The following is a 27,848-nucleotide window of genomic DNA, read 5'->3' as shown; positions in this document are numbered from 1 at the left end:
TGCTTGAACCAGCATTGCAACTTAAAGGTGGTGTAACTGCAGGTTAACTTCTTAAGAGTCCAGTGTAACCCAGCAAACACACTCACCTATGTTAAGAGAATGTGGCAATTCATATTTAGAGAATCTAAGCTCTTCAGCTCAGCAACACTCCTCAGAGGATGCAATGAGCACTGTTATCAAACAGGCACTGACAACCCATTTTGATATCAATTTTAAAGACAGAGCGTTTTTCTTCTTTTGATATGAATTAAAATCACATTTTGGGAGGCATAAACCCCAAGCTGTTTCCTACACCCACATTGCTCCTCACCACTGCATGTGTGCAAGGGTTTATTACTCCGGGGTTACTTGTTAGGAATGAGGTATATTTTCTGACAAAAAAAAGGTTATGTATAAAGAAAGAATGTGCATTTTGTGATGGAACAGGGGGCTTAAAAACATAGCTGCTCTGCCAATTTTGTCAGTATCCTCTGAAGGATGGAGATACAGCTCTTCCCTCTGCAGAGCAATCACTCTCTTGCTGCCTGGCACACATTCAAGCCTGAAGTTTCAGACTGGTGCCCGCCTCATCCCTCTGCCTCCATAAAACTGGAGGGAATAATACAGAAAAGATGTGCCTGTACTTGCTTTTCTGTTAACCTATTACAACAGGAGACTGTGATTTCATGGCCAGAGCACTTGGCTGAGTTCAGAAGAGATGTTTTCTATTCCTTCAAATCCAAAATGAATTGTACGCCTTTCCTCCACTGCCTGCTGCTCCTTGCTACTCACTGTGTCCCTGCAGCAAAAGGCCTTTAGATCAGAATCTTGTTTTTCTTGGTGCCCTGAAAAACCCATTCTATCTTTGAAGATGACACATGATTGCAATACAGTCAGTTGGTGTTAAGAGCAAAAAATACCTGCATTGTCAGCTGATGACTGGTAACTCTTTAAGCAGCTTTTACCTAGGTGCTTGTAACTGCTGCTCATGTGCTCTTAAAAAGGGTCTTACACTTGTATATCATCCCAATGCTTTGGAAAGGGGAGTACCTCCAGAGCAGGCATCATTATTCATTTAAGTGACTCCTTCGAAGGAGAAGGAACTTCAAATGCCAATTTAATCCTCCCCAACTTTGCTAAGAAAAAGAAATGTGCTTACGTTGCTTTCATGTTGTTTTTGGGTTCCAATGGGATCTCTAAAACTTTGGTGTTGCCAATGATTTTTTCATAGCTGGTGGTGGTGACGGTTTTTCCCGTTATGCGATGGACTTGATAGAAAGCGTGAGGTTTAAGTATCCGTTCATCTGCTGTCCCAATGAAGATCTGAAGGCCCAAGGGTTTGTTCTCCATGTAACCGTGAAGCTGGCAAGACATTAAAAAATCTGTTATCACACATAGGGCTTGCAATGCCTTCATGTCAGGAAACCAAATTATCTACAGACATATAGACAGATATGGAGATAAAGATATCTGTAGTACAGACTCTCCTACTCTCAGAGACAGACATCCTCTTAAAAGCATTTGCTGGAGTCCACAATACATAGGGAAGGGAGATAATGGAACACATGCAATTAATAGTTATTATACTAAATATATCAAGACGAAAAAAAACCAGACAAGCTCTTGATTACCAGAAATTTGTTGTCTCCAAAACAGACTGATAAATCCCCTCAAAAGATACATTTTTGAGTACACTTGTGTAATTTGCAGTGACTGATTCCTAAATGAGGTTCAAAGGATGTTTCTCTGTGGGGTGGATAAAACTGCAAAGCTGTGTTGACTCCCTGCACCTGCAGCCTTGGGCAGTGATTCCTGCTTCCTGTCAGCAGGAAACACAGTAAGGACAGAAGTCTCTGGCTTGCATTTATATTCATAGTACCCTCACATCCACCCTCTCCAGACCTTATCAAAGCTAATGGAAGATGCCAATTGACACAGGGGGCTTTAAATCAGTCCCTATGTGACACTCAACTTGCAAGCCCTACTTTCTGTCCAGCCTAACATTCAGTAAAATGTCTTTGCCTCAGCTCAGCTTCTGATTCCTACTTCAACTGCAGTATTAACAAATAACATTTTTTTCTCCCTTAAACAGGAAGTACCTAGTGAATGTGCCTGTGATTTTGAGAACTGAAAAGTTAAACCATGTATAAACATTTCAGAAACTAACGATCCCTGCCACATCCCTTTCTCTGGCCTTGGCAGGCACAGACTTGCCCCAGCTCACATCCATTTCAAACCCAGCCAGAAGGATTGTGCTTCCAACCTCCCACTTTGCTCAGATCACCAAGCTTCCCATCTCTCCTGCTTCCTATCCATACCAGACATAAGCTGCCTGCCTTCATCTTCAAAGTTCTACTCTTCTCTTTGCCCTCTGATGTCTCATTTGCTACCCAATTATCAACACCTATTCCCAAACTTCCCTAAATCAAGCCCCAAACACCAGCATCAACTTCTCCAACACTCACAGCATTGCATTTTCTGCTCATCAGCCTCTTTGCCCAGGGAGGATGCCTCCTTTTAGTACCTACATCTCCACCCTACAAATCTCCCTGTCTGCAGAATTCTTAAGTGGTATTAACAGGAAATATGTTCTTGTTCTCCTGAAATAACTTAGATGGACTGGTCTTGATTCACTGCTCTTAGAAACTCACCCTTCCTCCAGTTGTTGGTTCACCCTCAGCCATCCCTCTTGCACTGCATTAAAATATCATCTGTATAGGTAGAGATGACATTTTCGCTCTGTGACTGTACAGCACAAGGAGGTCTTAGTTGACCTTAGAGACTGGGGCCTCTAGGGTTCAAGGACATAAACATACTCTTCTGTACTAAATAACCTTTTTATAAAGAGCATTTGCTGCAAGCGAAGCAAGAAAGCCAGAATGCCTCCATAGGCCAGGAGACGAGGAAATTTCCTCTTCTATATTAACATTCAAAATTACAAATCAAACCATTCTAAATTTCTCACATAACCAAAAATGAAAACCAGACATTTACCGCACAGCCATGATCTAGCTGAAAGGGAACTTTATGGTCTGAGACATGCTAAATTTGTTTTCAATTATTCTGTCCACATACAAAACCTTGATGAAGCCATACAAAACAAATAGTACTGGAAGATCAGAGAAAAGAAGATTAAGCTAATGGTATTCATGGCTAAACCAGGGTTTTTTTCTTTTCACCAGTCAGCAGGAGGTATCTTTGCATAGAAGGATTAATTCCCCCCTGGAAGGGGACCACATGCAGCATCAGTGCAATCCTGGCAACCTTCCTCCAGTATGGCAAATGTAAAGCGACACTCACTCTTCTGAGCTATCATTACTCATCTAGCACATATTTGCAAGGCATACAAAGACAGGGTCTATGCCCCAGAGACCTTACAACCCAAGGGCCCGAATTTGCAGCCTCCGCTTACATGAATAGCCCCATTGAAGTCAACAGGCCTTAAGTGAGAGTTGTGCAAGAAAGAATTACAGAATCCAGCCCAGCCACAGCTCAGACACCTACGATAACTCACTCACACAGAGCTTCAGGAGATGGTGAGGAGGGAAAACAGGGTACAAGCCTTTGTGCAGACATGCCAGTTGGCTCTGGGAGGGAGCTGGAGGAGCTAAGCCGGACTGCAAGCACAAGGGTTGGTACTGGAGAAGCAGCATTGCCAAGAATGTGATGTATACAATGGCAGCCATGGGGAGATTTAAAAATGTATAGAGTGTATGGAAGATTAAAGGCAACAAAGGTCAAAATAATAGATCTACTTGGAATAGGCATGAATGCAAGAATCATCCCCTGTTTATCCATGGAGGCACAGTAAGCCCAGGTCCTCTGGGAGCCATACTGAAACTCATCCTAAGCATGGTACTTTCAAAATCCAAGATTTCCTGCCCTTCAATAAAAAGCCATTGTATGAGCAAAAGCCATTTTGTCTTTACAAGGGGAGAGGGAGGAGAGAAGTGCATTTTTTAAGAACTGAGCATGTTTATTGTCATGCCTGACAGAGTAATTCTTTGACGATCCAGCTAAGATGACGAGAGGATCCTTTGGGCTGGAGCAGTTATTACAATGGCAGCAAAGCAGCTTTCACTCTACCCTCCCCCCTGGCAGAGCAAAATCCCAGAGTTCTAGGTGAGAGACTGGAATGGAGGAAAACAGATAATAAATTACAAAGCAGAATTTGCCCCCAGTGAGCACAGTCAGTAGCAGCTGTAACAGAACTGGCTACATAGAGAGTTTTTAATACTGGCCACCTTTAAAAGTAATTTTGAGTGGTGTTTGCTCATGTATAGAATGAGTTCCCAAGGCAAAAATACTCATGGTCTTCTAATAATACATATGTGCGTGAGTGTGTGTCTGTATAAATGTATACATACTTAATGAAGAGAGGAATTGATTGCATGTTCATATGGCAATGTTTGTTTCATCTGCTGGACAAAGGGGTATAAAATACATAGTAAAAGGATTTCTGGTCCTCCACAGCACCAGATTTGAAATAAATTGTTTGATCAGTGGAAGAAAGTAACATAATTATTTGGTAATTTATGGCATTATGGCAATGCTTTGGGATGACTTCACTGTCAAATCAAAATAGCTCTTTAAAATGAAATACAAAGATATATATGAAAGTGACATGCATCCCCATAATAAAAGGTTGTGTCCTTATCTTGAGCTGATTGATTAAGTTTTAAAAGATATTGTAGATGATCATTTACCATAAGCATTTCCATCTACCTTTCACTTGCTAAGAACTCATCAGGATGACTTAGGAACAAAAGACAAAGATGGACAACCCACAGAAATGCTCCAGGAACTTTAAAATCAGTTTTACACCCAGCTCTGCAACCAATTTACTACATAGCTTCAGTCATGTCATGCAACCTCTCTGTTTATCGGTGTTACAGTGATGCTAACCCTACTGTGCAGGGACAGAAATCAGTTAATGCTTCGTGCTGTTATTTTTATATAGAAAAAAATCATCATGAGCTAGAATGAAAGAACACATTAAAGCTAGGTTTCAGATCTATGTCCTTCCTCAAAACGGAACTATGAGAGACTGGTATGCTCAATAAACATCTCCACTATGCTAGGCAGCTGCTTTAGTATTTAACCATAATGCCAATCTGTTCTTTGGCAGAGCAAAAAAGTAAAAGCGACCCCTAAAGAATCCTACAGAGAAGTGAAGACTAAAAACATTTTTAAATAACTACTTTGAAATTCTTTTTCTTTCCTTCCTTAGCAACAACCACAATGCTCTAAAGCCTCAGTTTTTCAGTCCTACTCTTCTGCTCATCTGACAGAAGGGGGACAGCAGCTTGCCCTGCAGCTGCCTGAGGGGAGCTGCAGCAGGAGATGCAGCACAGACAAGAGCAGGGGACCAGCCCCACACCAAGGTGTTCCTTTACTCTTTTTCACTCTTCTTTCCACGAAGAGAACAAAATCATCCGGATTTCAGTTTCTAGAGAGCGAGAACTGAGAGAGATTTATGAATACAGAACTCTGGGAGGAAATATTTTTGTGCATTATAAGGTGACCTAGTCACAATAAAACTCCCCCAAACTGTATACAGATCGAGCTGGAAAAAACCCAACTCCTTTGAGTCACATTTGCCACAAGGGGAAAGAGAAGCCAGACATGATGTGTACCTTTCCATACTCTATTTTGGGATTTTAAGATCCTATTTCTTTCAGTTGAAAGATTTTTCTTAAACTTTGCTTTTGCATAACTCTTATAATATTAGCATAGCCAGACATGGGCTGGTCTGTGACCTGAGGAAATGCAAAGCACTTTGGCAGATAAACAAATAACATCATTCAGAAAACAAGACTTTTCTTGTTTGGTTTGCTGCTACGATTTGGTTTCTAAACAAAATGGAAATGTGTGGCATGATTAAAATCATTGGCTCACCTCTGCATAAATAAAATTCATTCATTCTGCACTCCATCTGTGGATCAATACCAGTCAAATTTGGGAGAGGGGGGTACTGAAGTGCCATTTTCAGGAATGGCACGTGTGTAATTCTGCATGCAAAAACATTAGCTCCTGTGTATTGGCAGCCCAGTTACCCACCTGAACACAACTCCTCTGACAGTACCAGCAACCACAGCCATCGAGACCACACATAAGGCATATGAAACAACACTTTTTTTAACCTTGTGCTATTTCAAAACTAAGTTCTTACAAACTAAGACCCCAGCTCAAAATGCACTTAAAGCCAGAGTTTAAAATTCACATCTAAATCGGTCCCTACCCCAGCGTTCAGGTGGACCAAACCCTGCATCCGCGCAGCTGGCACTGCCTCTGGCTATGAGGTTTAAAAACACAGGGCTGCATGAACAGCAAATCCCTTTGCACAAGTGAAGCCTGCAACATTGCTTAGTTATAACCAGGTAATAAATTGACAGCAGTCAGAAAGAGAGGCTAATTCCTTAAAGATTATACATACCACATATGTATACGCAGAGGGAATTTAGTAAAACCTGCAGAATTTAGGTCTTTGAATCTTGGACACATTTAGTTGAATTTAGATAATATTATATTTTATACAGAATTACATTATTAGCAAGAGAAAGGAGGATTCACAAGAGATAAGATAACGCCTTATTCTTACGTGGGGAAGCAAGAGCAGAGAGGTGCAGTGATTTGTCGGTTCCCACAAGGGATGGGCAGCCAAAGTACAGGGAGAAACCAGAAGCCTCTGTCCTCCTGTGCTCTGTCTTGCTGCAGGCATTGCTGACCTCGTTCTGCAAACAGCACGAGCGCATGGTAGCATCTCACCGGCCACAGCACCTCAGCTTCCACTGGTGCTGTAAGCTTCTGCCTTTGCCTCTTCAATTGACAGGTTTCAGAGCCAAATTTTCTTGGGGATTTCTAGTTTGAGTATTGCACTTGTAAAAGTCTGCATGCAAACAGTGTTGAGCTTTGCAAGACAAAAGCAAAAGCATCTGCAAATCTTATGGGCACCTTTGAAAAGCCTCGACACCAACCTGTGTAATACAGAGGCTGATTTCCTTAGAGAGAAGAGAGTAATTTGGTTCCCATTCATCCCAAAAGAGCTTTGTCTGTCAGGAATTCAGTTTTTTCTCCCCTGGGAAGTATAAAGCTGCATCTTTAAAGTTGATTGCACACATCTTCCTGTCTAGACAACGCAAGCTACTGCCAGAAGGAAAGTATAAAACTGGAGAACGAATTCTCTAGTCTTGGTGATTTTATTTGCTTGAAAGTAATCAGCTCTCTTGCTTGCTCCAGCTCACTGTAACATGAGGCTTACTCCATTAACTGCTGCATATTACTTGCTATCTCCCTGTGGAAGTCACTCCAGCTTCCCCCCAGACTGGGCGTGCATGTGTGTGGTCAGCTTTGAGAACAGCGCCGGGGTGATTCAGATGGACCATCCCGGGCCGGTAGTGAAAAGTGGGAAAACAGAGCTCGACCAGCAACGTTTAATTAGAAGCAAATACAAAGCCGCGTGAGAAATCACTTCCTCCTACTGCTTCCCTTTTCCTGCTGTACACAAGGAGATAAGAAAGCACTGAACAGCTCACCAGGAGCGGCACGTGGTTGCGGCACCACTGCCCTAGCAAGGAGCCCCAGCTCACCCAACGCCCACCTTCCTCTATGAACAGTGAGAGGTTACAGAGTTAAACCCGTGTCTCAAAGCTTTTGACACCACAAACTATTGCCCAGCTCAGACTCTTCATCAGTCCTGAGGCTGTTTTCCAAGCCAGAAAGCATTTTCAGACAGCAGACAAGAGGAAGATGTGCCCCAGCTTAGAACAGTGCTGCTGTCGTGCCCCTCTGCTCCCTTCCGGGTGGAAGCAGCTTTGCATCTCAGATTTGATCACTAATTCTCATTATTAATACACCCTTTGATTGCAGCAATTTCAAGCATTTTGGAGGGACAACGATATTGCTACCAAGATGGAAAATTTCACTGTATTGTCTCAGGAAGACTGGTATATCAATAGCTGTCAGTAATTAAGACAAAGACTTCATCCAGACACCATATCATGTAGCAGCTTGCCTGCCTGCTTCAGTTAGAGCTGACATTGAGCAACAAAGTTGAATCTTGTCACATGTTTTTGTTCAATTTAATGCACTTTGGACATAGCAAAAGAACGCAAACCAGAACGAAATCTCTGCCTTGGTTCTTTTTGCTCCTTAACAAGGCAGTCTAAGAAGGCCTCCAAAGATAATTCTTTGAACATCTGATTCTGCTAAATGATGAGTTTTTATTATACTCAATTTTAAGTGTTTCTTATTTTGGTGACAATTTTGTCAAAATTCCAAGGACTGAATCTCATTTGCTCTGCTGCTCCTTACAGTAAATGACAACCAGACTCCCAGTGCCTAACTGGGATTTCTGCTTTCAGACGGGGTTAAAATACAGGTCTCAGACTTTGATGGCAGCTCTTGGGAGAAAGTAGTTGGGGGTTTTGTTCCCTACTGTCCTGATACTGACCTCACATTGCAACATAAACAAGTTGTTCCTCTCTGTGCCTCAGTTTCCCTACCCCTGTGAAAAGCTGATCCTGTTTTCAAGATGCTTTGACTACCTTGGCTGAACGTTTAAAAGAAACACTATGCATCTGACTGCTGCATATGTACATATATAGGGATTCAGAGATCAAGTCTGCATAGCGGGGTGTGAGGCAGCCCCAGGACGATCACACTGTACAACCAAGATGTGGCACAAAGTTTGAGAGCAACCACACTGACAACGGGCAGGACGGGACAGCAGCAAGAGCATCTTGCAGTTATTCAGTTCAGCCTGAGATGATTGATATGGCTACACTGAATCAGATCCCCAGAGCTGAGCCCTCTGCCAGGGCTTAGTGCTGGGCATCCTGAGAGGCCGGTTTGGGTCCAGGAACCATACCCAAGCACTGGCTATTTGACTGAATGTCAGCCAGACTTTGGAAAGAATCTAGGCCAAAAAGCATTTTAGAGAGAAAAGAAAGAAAGAAGAATCAAAAAAGCAAGCCCCAGGAATCTCTCTCCTCCCCAATTTCTTCCTCATGTTGAAACCCATAACACAAGGCAAGCTCAAGAGGGAGAATAACTCAGGTCTGCTGGAAGCATCAGGGTTTCAACAGTTGTTTCAGAATGAAATAGAGACCCTAGAAAATTTTCACTGAGGAGCAGCAGCAGGAGGAGTCCAGTCCCTTTCCCCTGAACAGCCATCAGCCCGGTGAGCACTACACTGCCCAAGACACAGGAGACCCAGGCACGAGTCCCCACTTGGCATGAGCCACTTCCAATTCAACAGACACTGGTCTTGAGAGAGGGAGGGAGGCACTGGAGGTTTAGTTGTGTGGTGAAGCCCATGAACAGACAGCTCAGATGTGAGTTTACAGGACACTATCTACCCTGCATGGACTTCTGCAGATACTCAAGCGCATCCTGAACAGGATGAGTTATGTCAGTGTTACTGCTGTGCTGGAAGCATCCACATTCATGGCAAACAGCCACAAATTCCAACTTGGGTTTACTGCACAGACTCCCCCATGCACAGTCCTGCAGTGAGAACATACATGAAAAAGTAGCCTAAATCTTACATCTGCCTAATCCAGGCATATTTCTAATCCTTTCTAATTCAAAGAATAACCCAAGCCTTGTGCATAGCACAGGCATCACCCTCAAACCAGTTGGAAATCCTCCTTCCCCTCACCTCTGCCAAAATTACTTTCTATCAAAAGTAACACACTCTGAAACAGGCTCAAAAGTTTCAGTGAGAACTTATCACTCACCTCTCACGCAAAGCAGCTTGGCACATGGGAAAATCCCACTGCTCCCTCGAGGTACTTGGTTCACTGCTCATCTGCCCTGCACCCCAGAGCAATCCTGCCTGTTCTTCCCTTAGGAGCAAGCTGCACTCGCTCAGCCGTAACATCTGGGTGACAGCATCCCTTTCACACAGGGATGCAGACCCAGTTTAAAGACTTCAAGCAAGAGAGGACGCAACTTATCTCTGGTTAAATTCTCCCAGTAACTAATTATCCTCACTGTTACCAGCAGTTCTCACCTTAGTTGCACAGCACAGGCTGGCTCCATCATGCAAGTCCAGCACAGCCTGCCCATGGAAATGCAAACACACAGGTCTTCATCCCTTGGACCTCCCCTTTGCTAAAGATGGGCAGAAAAGGACCAGTTCAGCTCCCTTGATGTTGATGTATCAACAGTAAATCTTCCCAGGCAGGCTGGTTTGAGTTGCAGCAGAAGCACATCTCCAGCCCAGCCTGACTTGTGAGAGTGTGAATCACGGTATCAAGCTGTGATTTGGTTTTGAGTTTCCATCAAAGGTTCTGGTTTCACTAACACGCAAAGGGATTAGTTGAATGTTGGAAGTCACATACAGTTAGAAATCAGGGCCCCATGGGAAGCTTAGGCTAGAAAACAATGTCTCTTTTGACTTCAAAACCACAAGAAAACACACATGGCAAAATTCAAGTATAAAAGGAAAGTAGAACATATGCTTGTTATTGTAAAGCAGCTCCTGTGTGCTCCATTGACAACTCTATTATTGCAGCTTCTTTTTAATAAAAAAATATAAATAAAATAAAACGAAGGCAGTGGAAGCCACCACAATTTTAAAACTTAAAACCAATGGAAACAGTTGGGGTGGCTGTGCTGGACAGGAGCCCCCCTCCATACACCTCTCTTGTTTCAAAGAGAAGCAAGCAGGAGACTAGCACACACAGGCATATGACAGGTTGGGGTACCCTGTGCCCTTCGCTGTCCTCCACTTGAGCACCAGGTTTTTGTAGACCTGGTCTATGTTTGGATGTTGTACCAAGTTAAATAGCGGGGTAATGTATTTAATGTTTACCACTACAATGAAGCCAGTAAAGGAGATTTAATTCTGGCAGTAGGGTGATAGCTCATAGCAGAATTACCTCCTCCCCTTTCCTTCTGAAATTAAGCAGACGGGAGGACATCCTTTTCCCTGTTCACTGCCAGTGGAAGGCCAGCTGTGCCCAGTTTGCCCGTTACTGCCATGCTGAAGGTTACTGCCCCTGAACCTCTGTTAGAGGAACTGTTAACAGCTTTTGATGTTGTGTGCGTGAAGAATAGAAGAGACTGAAGACACAGTGATGTCCACGACATCTGCATTGGCAGGGCTTTTCTTGACTAAATACAACTCCCAGGTGATTTTAAGACAGCAGCAACAGGCAGGGACTCTAGTCTCAGTTCACTTGCAGTATCTCCACCTGCTGCAGGGCAGAAATGGGGAAAGAGTAGTCCCTGATGCTCTGACTTGAAGGAAACATTCCCTTCTCTCTCCCAGGCCTGTTACTCAGTTTAGCCCACCACATCTGACTAAACAAAGACCCCAGAAAGCAGCAGCAGCCAAGGCAGGTCACAGGAGTGCATCCTGGAGAAGTCCCCAAACCACCGAGCTGTCACCTAAAGGCAGGAGGCAGTGGCTCCACCAGCCACCAAGACTTACAGTCCTGAATAATACTCACCCCAGACACAGGCTCAACTGACTCAGTGCAGGGCTGCCCAAGCACCTGAACCTCCAGCTGCAGGAAGGTGCAACCCTTCTGGCTGAGGAGTGAGTTTTTCCCCACCCCGAGTCAGGGACCACTGATGCAGGATGTCCTCTGGGCAAAGTGCTGCCTTGGAAAACAGGGGCTCCGATGACCAACATCCTCAGCTGCTTTCAAACACTGCAGCCTCAAGTGTACTGAATGGATTTGATTATCTGATACATGCAGTGAGGGAAAAAAAGCAGGTCTGTTGATGTAGAATAGAGTTAATGATGTGGTTAAAGTGAGAGAAACAAAGTGAGAGATGCAAATGGGTTACTGATTACTTATGTGCTCGTTTTCATTCAGAAGTATGTGAGCCTTTTGTAAAGAGAAGTTAGGAAATCAATACATCAGGAGAAAGACTTGCTAAAATGGCCATTAAAAAAGTGCCAGTTAGGCACAGTCCTTTGAGAATATGCCTAGAAATTACTGTGCTGAAGAGCTGTGTAAAACAGCAGCTTCCGCAAGGATTGGTTACGGCAAGGTGAGGCCAAAACCCAGATGCTTGGGAAAAAAAACAGAAATAAGAAAAACAAAGAGTAAAAAAGCATATATTTACCCTTCGACCCTGAGACTTGGCTGAGTTCTCATAAACAGAGTTTTAACAAGTATACCTCAGCCTCTTTACAGCCCATGACAGATGCACATCTGAAACTGATGCCCTGTGTCACTGCTCTCAATTACATGAGGTGAAGGCAGCAGTAAATTACACTTTTATCTCACACTGATCACCTCTAAGGACCCCGATGACTTCAGAATGTGGGAAGACTGTGATGTGAAATGGGCTTGCCTCATTTATACCCATGGGCTGCAACATGAGTAAAGGCAACCACTTCTAACAAAATGAGTACGGATCAACTAGCCAGAGTACAGCTGGACAATCATTTCCATAAATCAACTGCTCATCTTCCCTAAAAGCTTTTCCTTCCCCCTCCGCTCTCCTTGAACAAAGGACAAGAGCTCTGCTTAGAACTCCCTGAAATACCACACAGTTGTGCAAAGAATGTGGCTTCATGCAAAGCAGAAGGTCAAAACCAGAACCACTAGGTTTAATGAATATCTCCAAAATAGTGTATTTATGGCTTTTAAGGGACCATAGATTCTGCTTGACCATGGGTTGAAGCTCATCTAGACCCAACCTTTGTTACTGAAGGTCTTTCCTTCTCATCACTGCCTTAAAGACAGGAGAACCTTTGCTGAAAAACTGAAGATCTGTCGAGGTTCTTATCACCACATTTCCCTGTGGGCAGTAGGTGAGAGACATTGAGTGTTACTCAAGTGCTACCACATGTCCTGTTTCCCCCAGACAACAGGATACTGAGCAATGCCAACAACCCCAACATTTTACTTTCCTTTTAAGAGGAAAGAGCTTCTAGAAGGATTATTGAAAATAATGCTGGGAGAGATGTCAAGGAACCATCTCATTCATCTCTCCTGTCCCAAACAGAATTCAAATATATCAATTCCTTCCTAGCAGCTGTTTGCCTAAAAGCATGCAAAGATGGAGATTTTTACTCCTCTGGGCAGGGCATGCTGCCGCAGGGTGAACTTGAGCAAAGGAAGGTTTGTATTTGGATTGCCACCCGTATCCAATCACATCCATAAGCTCTTCTCACAGGAGCAGTCACTGCCTTTCCTAATGAACAGTCTCTCCCAGAACCTTGATTGGAGCAATTGGGTACAAAGAAGCAGCTGTCCCTCAACTTTGATGAAAAAGAGCTGGAATCCAATCATGCCTACCCTTCCTCTGCAGTCTCAGTGACTGGGTGGACCTGCAAGATGGTAGGTGCATATAAACTTCAGCTTTGCCCTTGCTATGCAGCATTTCCTTGCTGTTCTCAATGACTTAACATCTCAGGGATACTCACAGTGGCATTCAAGTTGCATCCTAAAATAGAAGCTTGAGTTTCTCTATAGTCAACAGCAAGTTGGTTTCCTCTGCAGAGTGACTCAGAACGCCTAAACTGGAAGCCTAAGCTTCCCCATGTGACTTCAGATGATCTATGATTTAAACAGCATGCAGGCCTTCTCTCTTCCTCCCCCAGGCAAACAAAGTAAATGCCCTCTGCTGTGTGTCCCATCTAGCCAGAGGTTTTGATTAACCAGACTCTTCTCCTGTCATACTTGGAGTGTACAACTGGTGCAGAGTCTTCAGCACAAACTCTCGGGGCTAGACACGTGAAGAAGAGGAAGCAGCATCAGAAAGATAAACCACAAGATAATGCCTGGAGGATATGAGATCTGCTGGTCTGTAGCTTCAGAGCACCCAAAAGAAAAAACTTGCATGCAAAATGCAGCTTACAAAAAGTAAGTAATGCAGGCCAACACTGCACAGCAACAACTAGCCAGCATCTCTTCCTCCAGACAGTTCAGCTGGGTAACTACTCATATGGAGGGTTAAGTTGGTTTTTTTTTTTTACAAGATTCTATTTTAGAAAAGGTAATCAAAATAGTGGAAAAGCAGCATATCGAAAGTGGGTGTAAAACGTGGGACATGAACACGACATTCAGCCTCAGTTTAAATCCCACTGCTTTGGCGGGCTTCTCCAACTCAGGGCAAGCTTGGCTTCTCAATATTTAACTCCAAATGTCTAAAAGACAACACTGGATTCCAGAAAGTTAACAAAAGTTGAAGTTTGTTGAGGGGAAAGAAGGGGAAAAAAAAGAAAAGGAAACTTGAAGCCAAATGACTTATGACATGAAAGCTTTGGATTTTACAAGCCTTCCCAAGTTTCAGATGTCATAAACCATACAGGTGCAACTATCTCATTGCTCGGCACCCATATGAACCTTGTTAAAGTGAATACAAATCCAACGAATACTTCCAGGTTTATTATAAGCCTTCATAAAGAAACCATCCATATTTTCCCCAGATGCAGGCACAGCTGTGCAGAGACACATCTGCTTGGGAAACTAACGTGGATCATTGAATTTATAGTTTAAGATCCTTAGCTTGATGGCAAATTATGACAAAGCTAGGAATATCAGTTCCTGTCCCCAACAGAAAATATAAATCCTTCTTTGATTGATATTGATTACAGGAAGGAAACAAAGCACTTATATTTCCTCATGTCACCAGAAACTCCTCCAGTGCAATAAACATCCGGTTGATAGGAGTATCTTGGGAAGGTAAATGATACTATACTTGTAAGCAAACTGAGAAAAGAACAAGTGCTGATTAGCCATATAGTTCATACATCCATGTAGCCTCAAACACACCACAGCAGGCTATGAGTTTGTCAGACTCATAAACCAAAGAGATTGCATATATTAAAGTTTGTATGTCAAATGTGATTGCTATTTATTATAAACCTGCACCCTTTACTCAAATATCCAGTCCATACATGTAAGTCCAGCTCAACCAAAGTAAACAAATTCATTGATTTAACGGCTTATGGCTTGATTTATATAAGGTAGTGAGGCTGCAGGGGAATATCTAACATATGTTTGAAGTTAAGCACAAATCAACCTAGTGAAATAAGTGGTATTGATCACCTGCTTAAAATCAAGCATAAACTTTAACATTTCCCTGGTTCATGCTTGCTTTAGCAAGTCCCGAGTGCGACAGAAACATCTGTAGGATGCACCCTAACTTTGCTTAGTGAAAGCTGTAGCTGTGGCTGATCTGTACAGCTGCCATCCATCATTACCAGCAGTATCACACTAACACCTTGCAACCCCGACCAAAAGCCTAACTTTCCTTCCTGAATGGCACTGGCAGAAATGAGGAGGAAATGAGTGAAAAGACTGACGTGGCCCCACGTGACCCTAGTGCAGCTACTCTGCCATTATTTTACACTACCCTTTGAAAGGTGAAGGAAAATTCACCCTCCACAACAGAATAAGAGTTTAGCTCATCCACCCCTCAGCTCAGCAAAGGGCCAAAGTTTGTTACCTCCATCACTGTGAGCTTGGGTTATGTTCACTGGTTTCAGCAGCATGACTTCCCTTCTCACCAGCATAGCTAGGACCAGAATTGGACCCTTTAGAGCAATATAAATAATACTTCAAAAAGGATGAAAAATTCTGTTTCTTTCATGCCATCAGCCCAAATCACAAGAGAGCTCCTGCCTAAACTATTAATTCACTTTTCTCTACAGCATTACAGCATTGAAAAAACATGTCCTCTCTATATTTACAGCTTTAGAGAGGCCATTCTTGAGATCACCCCCACTGCTATATAACTACCTTGTCCTGCTGTCTGTCTCCTTATCACATGGCTACTATCACTAGTACAGGTTTCCCTTTGGTGGGATATATCCCTGACCAAAAGGCAGCATTACCAGACATGACAAGCAGGGCTTCAAGCAAGGTGGGACACAACGTCAGCAAGTTACATATAAATCAGGCACTAGACTGAAATGGATGTACTGAGAGCTTGGATTACATGTGAGTGAAATTCTCTGACCTGAATTTAAATGAGCTTAAAATTAGAAGTTCTACCACGTAACCAGAGGACAGAGGGGAAAAAAAAATGAGGAAAATTGCTAAGGAAAAAGCAAATGCATGAAAGATATTTCTAGCAAAAGGCAGCTGTTAACTCTAGAGAAACTCCAGTTTAATACCCATACCTTCCTAATCCAGCTCCCGCACACAGCAACGAAGGTTGCTTTGCCTTTCTTTAAACTTCAAGAGAATGTGTTTGAGCCTTGTACAGTTTGACTGCATGGACCAGAGAGCAGGGGAGGCTAGATACAGGCAGAAACACAGGTAGCAACTCTGTCACATGGACTTGCTCTGTAGGAAGCACAGCTCCAAACCCCTCCTTCATCCCCAGCAGGAGGATGTGGTATCTCAGACCTAACACCATCTGCTAGCTACTCTATCTGAGTTTGATAGGTTACTAGAAACACCGAGTCTGAATGCCAGAGTTGATGTTTGTACATTCTGAACCTCACAAAAAGCCCCAGTTTACACAGAAGAGTCTCATTAAGGTAAAATGGGTTCAGCTGGAATTCAAGACAGCTGGGCATCATACAACAGGGTTGGGTCACAGAAGGTGTAACATATAGCCCAGAAAAGGTGGCAAATACTTTGCCTAAGTTTCTGAGCCTTTGCAAGCTAATCAATCCAAACCAGCTTTCCAAACACATAGGACTTCACCGCAGTTCAACTTCAGACACTTTATGCACATCTGCAAACACACCCAGCTTCACATGGTCCTCCTCTTTCATGCTCAGGCCCCAGCTTTCAGAAAACAGCTTGCCCTCCCACTGTTCCTCTATGGAGCTGCTCTCCAAGGCCTTACCTGCACGACGGGATGGCCTCCGGTCGGTGCCTTTACGGCCCCTCTGCTCCCCTCCGTCTCATAGTGTGCCCGGTGGTGGGGCTTCGGCTGCACCTCGATCCGCAGCTCGTAGGAGCCAGACTGGCTGGAGAGTGGCCACTCGAGGGGCGGGAGTGACTGGACGGGCAGGCTGGGCAGAGAGAGACAACATCAGCTGAGATGCTTTAGCACTTGATTTCTCACTGCCCTGACCCCTCCTTCCTCCAAGTGCCCCAACAGGGCTGCCCTCACTGACATGTCTAGGGGTCTGCCATTAATGTCAATGAGAATATGCTATCCTGCTCACACTTGATTACAAATTCTGCTGAAATTCAGGATGAATGCAATAATTTCTATGGGCCCATCTCCTTGTGGAAGAGAACAGAATATTTCTATCTCTTCCATAGAAGAATCTGTAGCAGTTATATTTTTCCAAAGATCCCCCTCTTATCTGACTTTTACTGTGCACCTCAAACTTCGATCACAGAATTTCTGATACTTCAAAAGAGATGTAACATTCTATTTCTGTAGTGATATCAGCCCAAAACTTGAGAGAGCTCCTGCCTAAACTACTCATTTACCCCTTCTCTGTGGCATTACAGCACTGATAAAACGTGTTCTCTCTATATTTACAGCTTTTCTTCTGGAAAAAGATCACATTTCATATATGTCCTGAAACAGTAACTCCATTTATCCTTATGAGCTATGTAAATTAATAATCCTTATGACTTCCATAAATACTAAAATACACACAAATGAAATGCTAAATATTCTTACCTGTTACTAGTTTTCCTGTTACCAAAATACGCACAAGTTTATAACATGAAATTCGTACAAGTACAGCCTGCACTGGATTTTAAACATCTCTTATTTTGTGAGTATAAACTGCTGCCAGGACCCATCTAATGAGCCAAAGACAGTCACAGCCTCTGTTGTTTCACTCACAATTTGCGTTTAGTGGGTCAGGAGCAGCATGGGATAACATCAGCACAGAGACAACCTTGCTGCCGAGCAGGATGGCAGGGCTGAGAGGGTGCCAGCGGTGCTGCACGTGGAGTCACCCATTTGGCAACCTCCATCCTGGCAGATCCACACAGCACAGGGTCCAGCCACCAGTCCCAGACAATGCAGGGAGCTGATGAGGATAGCGCCAACTGAGATTTGGGTTAACCGACAATTAACAAATTAACAACCAACAATAAGTCACTTGGGGTTGACAAAATGCTCAGTCTGACTGGGAGCAGCGTGCTTTATTTTGAATCAGGAAATATTTAAAGCATTTTCGTCCTTGATTGAAATTTGCAAGTGAGACGTTCTCTGACTTTAGAAAAGCGATCAAACTACCATCTTTAAAAGCAGCAAGACGGAATGAGAGCATTCAACCTTTGTGCCAGAGGCTGTTTGCAATCTGCAAACACCATGAGAAAACACACAGCCACAAGAAGCATTACATACCTGCAGATAGGTATTGCAGGCACGAGTTGCTTTGTCCAGGATGGAGGTACCAACAAAATTGATTCTGGGGCTGAGTTTCTCCTGTCTTCCTGCTCACAAGGCCCATGGAAGTCAACAGTCTGAAAGACGTGACATGGAATGCTGTTTTTGTGGGAAGGCATTGATGAAGGATCGGGGCTGGTTTTCCAGATTTTCGTGGGAACGCCACAGGAAGGATCTGTAGGAAGGCTGCTCATAGCATCCATGGAAAGAGGAGCGCTGGGCAACTGCGTGTAAGTAACTGAAGAGTTGTCTTCTCTCAAGGGAACGCGAGGAGAGGATTGTGGAGAGGGGGTCCTTGACTGTCGTGGAGAAGTGGAAGGCAGCTGAGTACTGTAGAGCTCAGTGCAAGAATACCTTCGTTTTGCACCTGGTGATGAAGACCTTGAGTTGGGACAGGGTGATGGTGAATGGCGTCCCAAGCAGGTTTCCTCCGTGATGCTTGTTCGTGGTGACATTATTGGAGAGGTTCTAGGAGAATAATGAGTATGGATGTTTTGAAACTGTGGACAAAGGTCATCACTAGGACCATTATTTGGTGAAACACATGGTGATGTGCAAGGAGATACATTTGTCTCTGAAATGAAACTTGCAGAGGAGCCGCTACTAGCTGGGCTCAAACACAGTGGTTCTCTGTAGCCCTCAAAGCCAGGGACAGGCAGGGTAACCCTTGGGCTAGTGGTAGCTGAGTTTGACTGATGTTCTACCAAAAGAACATCTGTGTCTCTGCTGCGGAAGGGACCCCCTGAATGAATCAGTTCATGATATGGAGTAATTTCAATCCTAGGGCTCGGAGCAGAGGCCCCTGCAGCGTTGGCAGGGTGTGTAGGTGTTGTCCCTATGCTATCTGGCTGTCCATATCTGCCCATGGGATCTGCAGAAAGGCTAGAAAAAGGCAGGGGGCATGGCTTGAGGCCACAGTCCAGGACATCATGAGCGTATGTAACTCCAGAGGGTGGGCTGTTGGTTTTATGTGGAGTCGGTTCTTCTGGAAAAAGAAGGGTCTCTTTAAGACTATAAATATTATTACAGAAGCTGAGCAATCATGGATTAAAAATAATGCATATTTATAACCTGGTTGTGATCTGATATTAGGTAAATATCTGTTTAATTCTCTTTAACTGCAATTAATGCTTGTGAAAAGTACTGGATTAACAGCCAGGGAAGCTCAAGTGCTCAGAGCAGATGCAGCATGGACAGAAGCACTGCAAACACCTTCACACCGCCCAGCTGGGCTCCCACTACCTGAGCCCTGAGCTAGAGGGACGATCCCGAAGGAGTGGGCCTCTGTGCCCATTCCAATGCTGCCTTTCCTACTCCTTCTGCTAAATATACCACTTAGTGCCAACTGGGACATTGTGACTTTGGTCAGCTTTTGCCAAGTAGGAGCTGGACTGAGACCATCACATCACAAAACCATTTCCAAAGAGGTCTATACAAAACCAAAAAGTTGAGGAACAGCTTTTGGTGAAGGGAGAAAACCCTTTCTTACACAGTAAATTCCAGCCAGAAAAGGCTTCAGGAAACCAAAGCTGAGCTCAAGTTCTTAAATTAAGAAGTCAGTTCTGTGTGATGATTTGTTTGGCTCCATGTCAATGAGTTTTGGTGATAGGTTTCACGTAAGTAAGCACCAGATGATCAGAAAATACATTCACAAATATACATTAGAAAAGGGAGAAATCGAAAGGATCCAGCCCCACAGTTACAGGCAATCACTTTCCAATTTCAGCTCAAGGAACATTTTGGCCAGAGATGGATTATAAACTACACAGTAACAGGTATGTGTTCAGCGCAGCACTTTCTCCTGGCATAGAAAATACTCAATTTTCAGTGATTCTCAGTCTTGCAAACTATCCCCAGGTTGTAGAGTACAGGGATGTATCTAGGCAACACAGAATTCCACCAGCATCACTGATCTCTTTCCAGCACCCCATTGGATGCTTAATGCCAGCAGCATCTGAGAAAGCAGGGTAATGCCAGGTATTATAATCCCTGGAAGAGAGCCCTCAATGCACATCAGCTCCTGTGGCTTCCCCAGCCTGGAAGCTGAATAATATTTGTCATTACACAAAAGCATGCAAAATATTATTAGGATTTTTATATGGTTTGAAAGAGTTCAATGTATTCAGCAGGAAATACCTGAAACAGCTCTGCAGTTTGAGATTAATTCAGACTATCTGCTTGCCCCTGGACACACATCAGTAAGTGTCATAGGCAGAGATTCATTTAAATATTTAAGTAACTGTTCCATCATTTCTCTAACTCCTATACTACGTGAGGCAGAACTTCCCATGAGCAAATAACATGGTACATAAAGCCAGGAAGGAGCTGACTGTGCTTTCTGCAAAGGTAGCCAAGGTTTGTAGTAAAACTTTTACACACAGAGAGATTGTGATTTAATTTCAGGGGGGTCTCTTCATTTTCAGTTTTAAATGCTTCCTAGTGTGAAAGCAAAATTCTTCACTCATTTTTGACTACTACTTTTTTGTGCTCAGTGTTTTGCACAACCTGGAGAAAACTCCACAAACAGGTAACAGGAACTGCTGAGCCTTTGTGTTTAGCAGGAATCCCTGACAGCCGACCAAACAAACCAACACACAGAGTGTCTATGTGACGGGATGGGAGATGAATGGGAGAGTCCAGCTTGCAGATTTCTTAAGGTTCCCTCTGGCTTTTAATCCCAGCACACAGCTGTTTTGGGGATGGGAAAACAGCAACAAGGAACTTGAGTTCTGAGCCGAACATATTTTTAGCATCGTTGATCTCGGATATCAGAGCTTTGGCATTCAAAGGAACAGTGCGTCATTCACATCGCTCAAACTCTGACGCATCGAGCCTAGATACTGATGCTACGATTCACTTTGAATTAAACTCATCACTCTTTCAGACTCAACAGAGCAACACACCCCTCCGCACAAAACCTCACCCCCACCGCCTTCAGAAGGAACACTCCGATTTAAGCTGATGCAAGGGAGCAAAATCAGCATCATGCCAAGCAAGGCTTGATGCCAGGACTTGAAGCAGGGTTTGTACAGTGACCAGCAACTGCAGGAAAGCTCTGAACAGCTTCACATCAAGCAACAGGTGACTGTTTCACTTCCCCATTCAACACACCTAAGTAAAAGCAGCTCTCACTATACACGTTAAACCACATCATCTATATCAGATACACAGACAACAGATAAAGAATTAAAACTCCTCACACCACACTGTGCAGCAAAGCTAGCATGTGTAAATTGGTGATGAGGGGTATGGGAAAAGCAAACACATACTTTTTATGTGCACATGCAGTTTTTAAAGTCTGAATAACAACAGATGCCACCACCCATACTTCCTGCCCATTAAAAATTGGGGTTTAGATAACCTAAATCTCCTTTGCTTTTCCCTGAAATACTGTATTTAAAGGAGCACTTTCATCCCTGGCATTCCCCCTCCTGAAGGATCCATGTTCCAGATATTTATAACAATGTTCACGCACAACAACAAGCTGCAACGTGCCCTTGCCTTCACACAGCACTCCTGGGCAGTGCTCTATGGGCTGCGCAGAGCTGAGTGCTCACAGGCAGCAAGCAAGGCAGGCGCCCTGTGCCAAGCAGACAACACCCACAGCCTTCTGCAGAGCAAAAATATTTAGTTTCCCCCCACATGGCAAGTTATCAATAGAGCAGGCAGAGCACAGGAACGTGGGCAAGACTGCAGACAAGAAAACCTCGGCTCGTTTGAAGAGAGCCCGGGGAACCGCGCCAGGTAGAGATGCCCAGAGGCTGAGGCTGTGTCTCGGGCAGGGGAGAGGCTGCCAGCCCTGACTCATCGGCACGGCTTCGTCAGAACCTGGGGCTTGAGGGGTTTGGGGAGATCTCCTGACAGAGTCCCAGCCCTGCAGAGCTCGAGGTACAATGAAATCACTGTCCTGCACGCTACTGCCTACGCCTGCAACGTCAAGGTCTGTAGCCATGGAAATGCCGGTGATGCTACCATCAAGGCTCTGACCTCACCCGGGAAGGGAAAAGGGGCGAATGCTGCTCTCCAGAAATAAACAGTTCTTCCATCAAAATTGGGAGAAATTCTGCTTTCTGCTTCAATAGGAGGGGATCAGCTACCCCATTCCCAGCCAACTTGGCTAAGGCAGGCTGGTGTTTGGAATCTGCTTGAAAAAGGCGCAGACCACAGCCAACATCCCAGCTTGCCCAGGTGAGCACCACAGCAGTTCGGTTTTGTAAACAATGTCAAGCTCCTGCCCTTGTGAGGTGGGACACACACACAGAGAGAACAAGAAGAGGTTGCTCCCCTGCAGCCCAGCTGCTTTCCCTCTGCAGATACCAGTGGGAATGTGGAGCAGCCCAGGGCGCAGGAATGGCTCCAGGCAGATGGCTCCAGCAATACCCATGCATCTCCCTGAGCTGCCAAAGCAAGCATGGTTAGGGTGGCAAGAGCTGAGGGCAGCAGACCACACACTGCTGGCCCTCTGCCACACATCTGGAGACAGCAGCGAGCAGCCCAGTCACCCACTAGCTGGGCTCCCCAAGGAGAGGAGATGCCATTGTACCCCCTTACAAGAGAATAATCATGTGACAGATCACCCTAGTAAGGGTGTTTTTTAAGAACTGAATCTGCTTTGAAACCTTTGTACCTCCGAGCATCCACACAGCTGCGGTGCACCACCTTCAAGGGTTCATGCGTTCCTACATATTGCATCCCAGAACACAAACTGAAATACTCCAGCAAAGGACCATCCTCTCCGCTGCTTTTCTCAGTGAGCAGCACGTCAATTCCAGCACAGCTCCTCCAAACACCCCTCTGCACCAGCAGTACAGCACTTCCACGCCTCCTTTCAACTAGGCATTTCCCAGCCTGAGGTTTCACTGCTGAATCATCCTCTGATTCAGTACCAAAAGATCCTTCTTGTTTGACAGGGGGTTAAAAGAAAGTGAGCTTCACATCCAGACAACACTGGCACCTTTTCACATCCTCAGTCAGCAAACAGCCTATTCCCCTGTGTCACTCAAGTCCCACGACCACTGAAGCCCCGCAGCATCCTACCCAAGCAGCCAACTCTTATTTCCTGCTTTTTCCATAGCCTTAACCAGTTACTAGTTCACAAAACCATCTCTCCCTACAGCAGGGAAGGGAGGCAGGGCTCTGCATGCTACCATGTTGTAAACTAACAGCAAACCAGCTCCTACAGACAGGCTCATGAAAACTGCAGGCAGCTCTACCAACCATCTATCTGCTCACTGGGCAGCCTCCCCAGGTGGGTACCTGCTTTCAGGGCTGCCCTAAGTGCCCATAAGCAAGGAGAGACAAAAGTCAGGTGAGACAGATCAAGGGATTTAAGCTTCAAAGGACTTCACCCTTGATTCGAAAGCTCATTTTCACACAGCTCTGAAAGGCAGAGAGGAAAACCCATGCCAGGTCCTGCCAGGCTCCAGAGACTCCCCAAGCTGGATGGGACACACACCAGTGTGTGCACACATGGCTTTGCAAGGGCCCACCCTCTGCTGTTTGTTAAACTAGGCAGTAACTTCAAAGCCCTTCAGTTAGCCAAATGTGACCTTGCCAATTAGCATGAAATTAGGGAACAGATCACCCAGAGCAACTGCATTCCCCAATGGGTTTAAACAAATCACCATGCAGGAAAAGCTCAAGATAGCCAAGGGAGGGCAGGGAGAGAAGTTCAGCTTTGACCTCACATCCGTTTGCTGCAGTGCAGCTCCCGGGATCTGAACGGAGTTCCTTATTTGCATAGAAGTCAATGGTTTTTAATGAATTTGCTTATTGTCACTTGAAGGGGCCAGTCCAGAGCTTTTTGCATTTTTCAAGAGCCGAGTTGTCTGTTATTTACACTAGCTGCTTGGAAGCTCAAAGTGAAAGTTGGTTTCCTGAGTGAAATCTGGTATTCTGTTACATGTGCATATTTGTTTCTTCACTGCAGGGCTACTGCTGAACACTGCCTCCTGTGTTTGCGAGCCAGTCACCAGGACCAGGCTGCAAGCATTTATTTTTTCCTTTTAATAGCTTTGCATTGGGAAGGAAAAGAAGGAATGGAGCAAATTATACAGGGCTTGACACCTATAAGACGTGGCAACGTCCCTGGGAGCCTGTGTACAAACAAGCATCTAGAGGAGTATTAATATTTATGGCTGCTCCCCCTCTATTATACATACATAGACCTTGCAGATTCATATCACCAGATGCAATGTTAAGAGTCTGCTGATCTACAGCAAAGGCTTGAGCCTACAAGAAAATGCTCCTTCCCGTTTCCATTCTCATCTGCTGTCTTAGGGCAGGAGAGTGTCTGGATTCTTGCTTAAAGAAGAGTTTTGTATAGACTTTAAGTTTCAAAACACACCTCAGAGGATCAGTTCTCAAAAGGGCTAACTCAAATATTAAAAACTGTGTGGCAGCTTTACCTATCAGTGGATCACCCCACAGCAAACACAAAAATACATGGAGAGAGCTGCTGAAGTAGAGCAGCTGTCTGGCTTTTCAGCACTTTGTCTCTCATAGTGGCCAACAACAAGTATTATGGTACACAAAAGCAGTTATCAGAACTTAGTCATCTGGGAGTCCTATTTGTCGGAGCTAGTTCAAATGTTCATTAACTGTCTATCAACCTTTTCCACTGATGAACAAGGGTATTCAGCACCTGTCAAGTTTGAAATGAGCTAAAACTAGGGATACCACCAGCAAAACCTCCACACATATCTGTAGGGAATGCCTCTAACCCTTTTTTTTTTTATCAAAGGAGACAGAAAACATCAATGCCCGTGTAAAATCACAGCTTCACCCTAATAACACAGGACACCTGCTTTCCCCAAGCCTACCAAAGCCTGTTCACCTGGGCATGCCTCTGAGTTCACTCTGTTCAAGGCAGATGTTTCTCATTTGCAAATGCTAAAATGATCATAGCTAACTGAAGTCTGCCTAGTGAGGGTGAAAGTAAAAGGCACATGGAAAATGGCACTTTGTACAGCACTCCTCCTTATGAAAATGGCTGGCTTAGAGAGGAATATCTAATATTAATAATATTGACTGTAGGATTTTTATTTACTCTTTTATTTCCCTGCTGCTTTTATGGCAGTCCATCTTCCTGTTGTCTCAGGCACACATAAGCACTACTGAATGCCAACTGCTTTCAGTAAGGATATTGCTGGCATTTCCATGGCAACAAGTTGTGATATAGGTCCTACTTTTCAAACACAAGCTTAGGTGGGTAGTGCCAAATCCCAACCTTTTAAGAAACTGTTTATCAGAAATAAACTTTCATCTCAATTCATTCCCAGAATTTGCCTTTAAAAAAAAAAAAATAAAGCTAATAAAAAAAAAAATAAATCACTTTCAGCATGTTTATAGAGATTTGTTATTATAGGACTTGTTGTGAGCAGCGGGTGGAGGAAACCAGAGCCTCTTTCAAATGGGCTTGGAATATAGGAACCAGACTTAAGTGCTGGGATCCACAGACACTCCAATGGTTTTGGTTCCATTTTGAATCCTCCATTGAAAAGGACTTGTTTTCTCAAGTGTAGTTCAGATGAGGCCAGAATTGCACATGAACAATAAGCATCATTTACCACCGGCATGTGGATAAAGCCCTTTCTCAAAATTTGAACATTTTCTGTTCTCATGTAAACATGCTTTAATCTTTTGTACATTAAAGGTCACGGATGTAGGCCGGATTGCTTACAGACTCTAGCTGGTGCCTTTTCAAAGTGAGGGAGAATGTTCTCCAGATTACAATGCTAGTGTATACGGTTGTGATCTCTCTTTTTTTTTTATGCTAATGATTTCCATCTTTGGAACAAACAAAATTACTACTAATTATGGTTTCCAGTCACTCAAATGTGGAGAAAGCAGGCTCAAGAAGGAAGTTACTTCTACAACAAGCATATACTGCTCTGCATTTATGTGGTTTGAAGATTAAACTTCCTACCCCCCACCTACATACTATTATATTCTGTAGAACTTCCCACTTAAAGCTTCACAGTAGTAGCCTCTACTATGAAGATGTGAAAAAAAAAACCCTAACAAAACCCAACCCGGTATCTGAAGCTTTCACTAAGATTTAATGTATTTTCATTAAAAATCATTGACCGCTCCCCATCATGGATTTATTTCAGCATGGCTTGAGCTACATTAAACCCTGAAAGAAAATTGAGCTCTCTACATTTGATGACATTAACCATCCTCACTCGGCTTTGATGCTGGTACATATCCTGTATATTTAAACAAGTATACAAAGAATAAAACTCAGTAACAACTCTCCATTTCACTAATGATGCCACGATTAAAGCCTAATAGGTTCCCTCCTGCGCTGTCCCTTAGGAACACAACATCTCTTCCTTCAAATGCCCTAGAGAAATGCCACCTCTTGACTTTGCAGAATCAAAACCAACGTATCTTGGAAACAGTATCCCAGCAATTCCTTCCTCTATGTTCTGTCTTTTAGCTTTGTTTGATTTACACAAATCTGTATTTACAGAATAGAAGGTATCGCTTTTTAGTACCAGCAGAATTATCATTTAGGAAGTCTGGGAACACTTGTCACAGTGGTTTTGGTATCACAGACTTGCATAAACTCAGAAACGAGGAGAACAGTCAGCAAATCTTTCTCTTTTTAATTTAACTTAAGCTTATGGTATTGGGTACCAAACTGGAGACTAGGTCTCTGCAGCTCCCTGCCATCTAAGCAGGACGGTCAGACTCATTGCAGGTAGCTAACTCCTTGGGGCTCCTAACCCCGACGCTCACGTTGCCTTTCCGAGCTTCCAGAACACTCTCTACCATCACGGTGACAATCACAAGGCGACCAGAGCTGCTCTCTCACACCCGGGAGCACGGCTCTGTACATCACAGCAATGCCCCACTGCCGCTTTCACATACTCCATCACCCGATGGAGCTTCTTGCCGCCGGTGCTGGTGCCCGTTCTCAAGCACCTGCAGGCTACCACGGCCCCGCCACGCCGGCGCTGGGTCCCGCACCACACCGCAGCCGGGACAGCCGGCAGTCAGGCCGAGGCACAGGCCCGGCTGCAGACTCGGCGGGGCTGACCCGAGACAGGGCTGGGCCCCGGCAGCACCCCGGCTCTCCACCGCCCTCTGAAGGGCTGCCGGAGGGCTCAGGCAGCACCCGGCCCCCGGAGCCGCTCGGTCCGGCAGAGGCGGCCCCGCTGTCCCGTCGGGGCGCAGCAGCGGCCGCTTCTGCGGCGGCTCCTCACCAACCTTCGATCGGCTTCAGGTAGTCGTAGTCGAAGAGGATGGAGAAGTCAAACTCCTCCTGCGGGCTGCCCTCCGGGGCCGCATCGGGGCCATGCCCGAGGCCCCCCTCTTGAGGGTCGGGCCCCGGGGCCTGGGCGGCGCTCATGCCGGCCTCAGCCTGCCCGGCAGCGGCAGGGCAGGAGCGGGGGCTCGCCGGAGGCCGGCCGGCTGCGAAAAGGAGCCCGAAGTGCGACCGGCGCCGCGAAGCCCGCTGGTATCCTTCTCAGAGCAAGTGGAGAGGAGTTAGAGGGGAGGCAAAAAGAGGGAACAAAGCGGGGAAACAAGCGAGAAGATCTCCCGGGGGTCCCCGAAGCGGGCGCGGCTGCCCC

General features: G+C 44.8%; 1 protein-coding gene across 1 annotated transcript in view; it reads right to left on the bottom strand.

Annotated features, from left to right (window-relative positions):
* The window catches only part of NFATC2 (nuclear factor of activated T cells 2), a gene marked incomplete at both ends in the record, with an annotated part of 84,583 nt that extends 56,958 nt beyond the window's left edge, over window positions 1-27,625 (bottom strand). Inside the window, 4 exons of the mRNA XM_080627622.1 lie at window positions 1,139-1,341; window positions 16,753-16,921; window positions 18,226-19,252; window positions 27,484-27,625. Coding sequence (XP_080483748.1) covers window positions 1,139-1,341; window positions 16,753-16,921; window positions 18,226-19,252; window positions 27,484-27,625 — 1,541 coding nt within the window. The remainder of the gene's footprint in view (window positions 1-1,138; window positions 1,342-16,752; window positions 16,922-18,225; window positions 19,253-27,483) is intronic.
* Window positions 27,626-27,848: the final 223 nt, after the last annotated feature.

This window comes from Psittacula echo (genome assembly GCF_963264785.1).
Source record: "Psittacula echo genome assembly, chromosome: 12".
In the NCBI taxonomy this organism is placed as follows: Eukaryota; Metazoa; Chordata; class Aves; order Psittaciformes; family Psittacidae; genus Psittacula; species Psittacula echo.
The sequence above is the reverse complement of the archived record's forward strand: the minus strand, read 5'-3'. Positions and strand labels throughout refer to the sequence as shown.